At 47.5% G+C, this 8,008-nt stretch overlaps 1 protein-coding gene across 1 annotated transcript in view; it reads right to left on the reverse strand.

Moving 5' to 3' along the window:
• LOC144155119 (lysosomal aspartic protease-like) overlaps window positions 1–5,584 on the reverse strand; it is a 31,533-nt gene extending 25,949 nt beyond the window's left edge. Inside the window, exons 1-2 of the mRNA XM_077686373.1 lie at window positions 5,447–5,584; window positions 3,166–3,304 (exon numbers count right to left, since the gene is read on the reverse strand). Of these exons, the coding sequence (XP_077542499.1) occupies window positions 3,166–3,304; window positions 5,447–5,514 (207 nt within the window). The 5' untranslated portion in view covers window positions 5,515–5,584. The remainder of the gene's footprint in view (window positions 1–3,165; window positions 3,305–5,446) is intronic.
• Between the last annotated feature and the right edge of the window lie 2,424 nt (window positions 5,585–8,008).

Consider the following 8,008-nt stretch of genomic DNA (forward strand, 5'->3'; position numbering starts at 1 on the left):
TATCCCCGCAAACTTCTTGATCTCATCTGCCCATCTAACTTTCTGCCGCCCCCTGCAACGCTTGCCTTCTCTAGGGATCCACTCTGTTACCCTTAATGACCAGCGGTTATCTTGCCTTCGCATTACATGCCCTGCCCACGTCCATTTCTTCTTCTTAATTTCTACTAATATGTCTTTAACACCAGTTTGCTCTCTGACCCACTCCGCTCTCTTCTTGTCCCTTAATGTTACACCTATCATTTTCCGCTCCATTGCCCGCTGAGTCGTTCTCAATTTAAGTTGAACCCTCTTAGTGAGCCTCCAAGTTTCTGCCCCGTAGGTGAGTACCGGTAAGATGCAGCTGTCATACACTTTCTTCTTCAGCGACAATGGTAGGCTGCTATTCATTATCTGAGAATGTCTGCCATATGCACCCCACCCCATTCTGATCCTTCTAATTATCTCTGCCTCATGGTTGGGGTCTGGGGTCACAACTTGGCCTAAGTAGATATATTCGCTTACCACTTCCACTGCCTCGCCACCTATCTCAAATTGCTGTGCTGTCCCGAGGTTATTGATCATTACTTTAGTTTTCTGCATATTAATTTTCAGGCCCACGGTTCTACTCTGTTCGCCCAGTGCGGAAAGCATGCTTTGCAATTCGTCCCCCGAGTTACTTAGCAAGGCAACGTCATCAGCAAATCTGAGGTTACTGAGGTATTCTCCATTAACCCTTACTCCCACCTGTTCCCAATCCAACGTTCTGAATACTTCTTGTAAGCATGCTGTGAATAACATTGGAGAGATTGTGTCTCCTTGTCTGACACCCTTCCTTATAGGTATTTTACTGCTTTTTCAACATTATTGACCCCCAACCCCCATTCCCTCTTTTGTTCCATACCAAGTTTTGTTCGCACGTAAAATTCAATGGCTAAGCCTGTATATCGCGTCGCTTCTGCGGGGTTAACAAAATCTCCGCCGTGCATTCAATACTCCAAAGCATTTCTTTCGCAGATTTAATAATAATAATTTATGTCCATCTATATAAGTGATGGAGGGAGGTTGGAGTAAAAGTGAAATCGCTTGACGCCGCCTCCGCCTTTCTGACAGCAGTCAGCGACATCAAGGCTTCATGACCCTGGGTGGACCCATTTCGACATTTTACCACGCACTGCGCAGTGAAACAAGCAACTAGCAAGAACAAAAGACACAAACGATTTAAGGCAAAACAAAGTTATGCCATCACCAGCCACAATAGTAATAATGATAACCGATCATACATTCCTGTTTCTTTTTTTTCTTTTTTTTTGTTATTACCTACCTCCAAAGAGGTTGTCGTCGCTTGACAACTTAAAGGGACCCTGCAACACTTTCTTCACGTTTTTTGACATCTTTAATGCTTGCAGAATGTAGTTACCTAACACACCCCGTACGTAGATTAGGGGATCGCAAAGTGCCTCAGCCAAAAATCACTGCTCTATGCCCATCAGATAACTTGGAAACTCGCTCAAAAGATTTTTTCCTCTTTCCCGGTCTTGACGTTCTTCGGCGGCTCAAATTACGTCATTTAAGGCCATGTAGCGGCTGTTGGCCGGTTTTCCTTCTGTTGCAGCAATGAACGCTTTTCGATAGCAACTTCAAAAATAAGTCCACAAAAACAAAGCAGAGACGGAAGGCGTATCTGCGGCGACATGCAAATCAAGCTGTGCCGCTCCATGCTGGCGATAATTGTACTTTCGCAGTGGTTCCAGACGCGAAGGAAAGAGTGAAAGCGTTTATCGAAAGCGTTGCAGGGTCCCTTTAAATGAACACATACATGAAAAGGTTTGCCAGCGGTGAGTGGGTCCTTGCAGGTGATTCATTAAGAAAAGAAAAATCGATTATTCTCTCATTCACTCGCTTAAAAATGCAAAGTTGTAACTGCGGTATACATTGTCAATTCAAAATTATTATAGTTGGTATATTGGGATCTACCTTCGATATTCGTAATTTTATTTTTTGTTCGCTTCATAGCCCGCAACCCGGTAAAACGAGGCATGAAAATTCCCCACGCAGCTCTGACTGCGGCCTGATTGGGTCCTTTTGCTATTGTTGTAGTAAGGAAAATTCGTAGCGCGCTCCTTATATTGTGCTGTACAATTATCGCACCGCCCCAGAAAGGGCTCTCGGAATTACAATTAACAGGGGCATACACTCTAAAAAATCGCCGCAGGTGGGATTCACCACACCACTCCAAAACGACCAGTCAGCGTGACGAAATGTGCGAAGATGGCGAATGACGAGACGATGCATGCGATTAAAGTAAAAAAAAAAATAGTATATGCCCTGAGACCACAGCGCAAGGCATGCATGTGCGCTGTAGTTCCAGCGCAGATTCTATTTTTTTAACTCTAATTACATACTGGACCTCGTCAACCACCATATTCGCACTTTTGGGCACGCTGATTGGTCGTTCTGGGGAGGAGTGGTGAAGACCACCTGTGGCCATTGCTCATTCTATAATACGTTCGGAAATGCAGGCGGGTGTCTGCATGCAACTAATGAATTCTGTTGCGAAAGCATGATGACTTATAAGCATATTTACTCCAGTGCAGGTAACACCAGTTGGATGCATTAATTTTTGTAGCTCCAGACCAAAGCGCTTCAAACCGGCCGTTGACAGTTTGTGGACAGCCCGAATGGAGTGAGCGGCTATTACGCAATTGCTGTTGAAAGTTGGCTTAGTTTAATCAAGAACGTAAAAATAGTAGGATCTTGTATCCCAGCTACGCAAAGCCGAGTTCGCGCCCGCTGCGCTATCTGTGGAAAGCAGAAATGCTGCCCAGTGGTGATTCCCTAGTGAAAACCAATTGTACCGAACTATCCGTCGAACAAAATGAGGGTGAGGGTATGAGAACCCTGAGTCATATTCGATTCTTCTCAAGTAGTTCGCTACCCGTGCTTCTGAGATACAATATATAAGCAAAGTCTGTCACTTTTCTATGACCGGCAGCGTGTCCCGAAGGCTGTGCAACTCCTCTTGCGGGGGCAACGAAGTGCTCAAAAGCATTTGCCTCTGGCCGCAAAATAAAAACAATGCTCAGTGAAGTCTGTGAAATGTTGGTACGAAATGTGACGAAAGGCAGTTCGCCTTTGTTCTGTTAGGCGCCAATGAAAAACATTAGGTCATGCGAAAGGAGACCTTACATTGCCGTAGTTCTTCAAGTGTTCAGCTACGATTCCTCTTCCATACAGTCTTCCAAAGGTTGGGTGACCCTGGCGGCTAAGCGGAATCTTATTCCCAAACATATGTTCTCGAGCCGACTGCACCCGACCGAGACGTATCCTGAAATAAATGAAAAATAGTTAAGTGCACATACTCGTAAAAAAGCGCGCGCTAACGTTCCAGGGAGTTAGAAAAAAATATCAGATACTAGCGAAGTAAAGATGGTGCCCGGTGTGTTGATATATCAACGGGTCAAACACGCATAGAGGAATCCGTAAAAAGACGCAATGTGTCCCCAAATCTAGATTTGCCCGTGTAGGTGTTGTTTGGTATAAACCCGAAAATTACTATACATCCATTCGTAATGGTGACCAAAAACCTGCTTAGTACATGACTTGGCAGGTAAATAATATTTCCGACAGAAACATTTCAGTTTTTTTACTGACCTACGAGGTTTAATTGAAAAATTGAGCTTTAGGAAGTTACTAGGCCATGACGTACCCCGAAAAATGATCACTGGGTCACTCTGCCGTCCAATGAATAAGCACGCATGGCCCTTTCTCAAATAATTGCATGACCGATGGGAATCAAAACAACCGTGTCTAAATATAAATGCTACTAAATAACATTTCGAGAGAAAATAATTAAAGGAAGCTTGCACTCACGCGCAAGACTCAATGGCAAAGTTGTTGTATGTGATCATTGCTGGACACATAGTTAAGTTTCAGTATCATTAATCATTTGCATAGCTGCGGTGCTAGAAATCGTCGTCATATGCATCAAAGAGGTCGTCGTCTTCTTCGTGGAGAGTGGTGGATGCAAAGTCATCCTCGGCATTGTAGACTTCCACCAGCTCAACAGGCGAGGCTTGCTCTAAGTCGCTCAAGGCTTGAACCATACCGAAGCTGCGGGATTTCTTTATACGTTAGCACAGAAGGACGCATCACCACGCATGTGTACAAGTTCGAAATTGTTTATTTACATGCTCGTGCTCGGTCGTTGATTTGCATTGTTCAAGTAGTAGTCATCGTCATATGCTTCGACATCGTCGTGTTCCTCATGCCAAGCATTACATGCGCGATAACGCTGGACGACGGCGCTGAAGTTTCTTGTTTTTGTTAAAGCCACTGCGCGTACCGGGAACGCTCGGCGGTCGGCGCGAGGCACGCGCTCACGAGGGTGCCGCATTTTACAGCAAGGCTGTATACCTCTACCACCCCAACGATTCCATCGCCGTGGGCAAAAACTATTTCCGTGCGCAAAAACGCCCAGCGCAGAGGCCTAAGACTCCGAGCGTATTCAAAAGAAGCATCGGAACCGAATAATGGATGATAAGACGCCTGTGTACAATGGGACACGCCCAGCATGTGTTCCTGGTAAAGATTATGTTTGAAGATTGTCGTTGAGCCTAGGCAGGTCTAGTGTCACTAAATAGAGCAGTTCTTGCCCAAGCGCCAAGCGGATGCGCCAGGCTAGACAGAATCCAGCATTCGCCGCAGTTTTGGACTAACTTCTGCTGCTGAAATGCTGTTACGCGCGTTATCTTTGTTTCGCATTCGGAACGACGTTAGTTGCGAACAGCCGCAGAACAGGGAGGACAAGCTAGGCCTACCGGAGTTGACCGACTAAAACCCATAAGCAACAAAATGGCGGCGCCCACGAACTGTCGCAGTGTAAACAAATGCCACGTAATGCGAACTGACCAGGGATCATGGCGGCGGCCCGGAACTATTGGAGAAAAATGTGCCCATACTTCGTACCCTTAGCTAGTGTCGCTAGCCGAGTGAAACCGACAAGCCCGCCGTGGCGGCGAGAAACATCCCATATCCTCCGCCACACCATTTGTAGTGGTTTACAACAGCTTTGCTGGACAGGCACTTTCGCAGGGCGGGATGCGCAATGCAGGACGCACACTTGCTTTGGGTGATGTCACACGCAGACCAAGCTTTTGGGCCATATCGTATGCTCGATATCCCCATTCGCCGAAATTTCATTGTTGGCTGCATGGATCGGCTAATCAAGTGCATTTGTGTGAGGTTAAACGACGGCATCTCCTTTTCCTACTATCCGTACAGCTGCGTCTAATATCAAACAGAGAATACCAATTCCATGGTTCGAGCTCACTTCGGGAGCTCACCTGATAAAATTTAATTGTGGATCCTTTGTCACCAGCCGTATCGACTAACTTTTTATCAGTTTAACATGCGAGATAAAACTCGTAAATGTTAAACGGACCTGCGCAGTGCACGCGCATCCACTCACCTCACTTGTCCAAACGCCGTCCCAGAGAAGAGAAGGAGCAGGCAGGGGGTCAAGAGGACAGCCCTCATCGCGACGCTTGCTGTGGGATCTTCGTCGGGAAAAGCTGATAGAGAAGACTGCCGGCTCCCGCAGCCCTTTATACGCTTTCGCATATCCTCAATGGTCGCGTCAGCGACTCTATGACGTAGCTAACTGCAGTGTACACGGCAAGGCCTGCGCACTTTGCTCGGTTTTCAGGTTAGGCGCTTCGACGCCTAATTCGCTGACACTTACGGATCTCAGCTACACTTGTAGGCCATTCTGGGAGAGCACAGCTGTGCACGTCTGTCTTGAGCACGTAGCCCGCATGCATCGTAGCTATCCGACAAGGCGAGCCCTTAACAACACACTTGCTTCCGCCATCCTGCATCTTACTTGATCAAAGCTTCACATCAGCACAGCACCAGGACGTAGCTAACTGCGGCGTAGACGGCAAGGCCTCCGCACTTTGCTCAGTTTTACCGACAGGCTCTTTGACGTCTGATTCGCTGACGCTTACGGATTTCAACCACACGTGTAGGCCACTCGGGGAGAGCAGAGGTGTGCATGTCTGTCTGATGATCACGTAGCCCGCATACATCGTGGCTATCCGACAAGGTGAGTCCTTAATTAACGACTCACTTGCTTTCGCCATCCTGCATCTTACCCCATACAAGCTTCGCATCAGCACTGCACCATGCAGGACGAATGAAGGGCAATGAAGAACGAATTTTTGCCTATGAAGACTTTGCCTTCATAAGCAAAAAATTTCACCTTCCCGTGGCTCTGTGTCGATTGCAGACAACGCAAGCCAAATGGGCTGTGAGCCGGCAAAGGTAGTATCCGCAGCATGTACGCCCGCCGAAAATATCCGTATTCTTGTTTTGCTACCCCTCTTGCTCTCTCTAACATCATAAACGTGTTCAAATATCACTCAGACAATCTAATTAGTAATTTTTGAACACGACAATTCCTTGGTGTTAGAAAGGCATTTGATTCGATTAAACATGGCATTTTGTTTCTAAAATTGCCTCACTACGGAATTAGGGGCCTATCTTTGAAACTGCTTACAAGTTATTTCACCTATCGCTTAAGATAAACTTTTATTAGTGGAAATAGATCTCCTTCAAAACCATTTACGTGCGGGGCTCTCCAAGTGTCAATTCTGAGCCATTATATATATATATATATATATATATATATATATATATATATATATATATATATATATATTGTCACGGGACGTGGCGGACAATCCCCGTGGCGCCATAGCCCACCACCAAGGATGGTGATGAAGAGCTGGTGGGCCGCGCTGCCAGGCCGGGCTCCGTTTTGGCCATTATGTAAATACATCGCTTCATCGCTACATGGTCCGTGTCATCTGCCGCCACGTAACATTTGGTGGAGCGTGCGGGTTCGTCATCCCCATCCTGGTCCCAGCATCGCGTCGCATCGGTATGGACGTCGCCGCCAGGGATATGGAAGCCGCGCCGGGCAGCCCCAGCGCAGCAGAGACCACCACACGACGATGTCCCCCGCCTCGTGTCCCCAGCCCGAAAGACCCAAGTGACGACAAGCCGAAATGAGCCGTGCCCATAGAAGCCGAAGATGGATTCCCCCGCCCTTCCGTCCGACGTGGCCTTAGGACCTTTGGCGCTTCGTCACGGCTGAAGACAATGCTGTTGCTGGGCCAGGCATCAATCAACACCATCATCGTCATTCGTGGCGGCAAGCGATTCGTCTGCATTTCTCATCGCACACTCATCCACATTGATTCGCCAACTGGCGTCGGCGTCGACCGGGACGGTCGTCTTCGACCGGCGGGGTGATGTCACGGGACGTGGCGGACAATCCCCGTGGCGCCATAGCCCACCACCAAGGATGGTGATGACGAAGAGCTGGTGGGCCGCGCTGCCAGGCCGGGCTCCGTTTTGGCATTATGTAAATAGTTCTGCTTCATCGCTACATGGTCCGTGTCATCTGCCGCCACGTAACATTATATATATATATATATATATATATATGTATATATATATATATACGTCAGGGTGTCGAACCGGAGCCGAACAGAACCGAAAACCTGAACTGAACCGGTATTTTTGCCGGAACTGAACCCCAACCCGAACCGTTATTTTTTGAGCCCGCCGAACCCGAACCGGAACTGAACCGAAAAAAGAAATTACGGTTACCGGTTCATGCCGAAACGGTTCGACCCTCCGTTGTTGATATTGCACAGTCAATGCAATTCAGGCCTTTTTTCTTTCACGTACCATCAACTTCGTACCCGCTCGCGCACTTTCCCCACCAGACAACTGAACACTATCACGCTCTATGTAACAACAGGTTAAATGACCACCAATGTAGCAATGGTCTGTTGCTGCTGGAAGCGCGAGCTTAGTGGAAGCTGACCAAAGGAAATGTCATTCTCGGCAGATTTCAGGGGATCTAAAATGACTTTGCCCTTCCCTAGCTGCGACTTTATTGGAGAAATCAGGCTGCAGGAGTGCTCCACTGCGCAACAGCGAAAGCCCACACCTGATGTGT

This window comes from Haemaphysalis longicornis, unplaced genomic scaffold, assembly GCF_048455015.1.
Source record: "Haemaphysalis longicornis isolate Haplotype H1 unplaced genomic scaffold, Haemaphysalis longicornis Haplotype H1 scaffold_1, whole genome shotgun sequence".
Classification (NCBI taxonomy): domain Eukaryota; kingdom Metazoa; phylum Arthropoda; class Arachnida; order Ixodida; family Ixodidae; genus Haemaphysalis; species Haemaphysalis longicornis.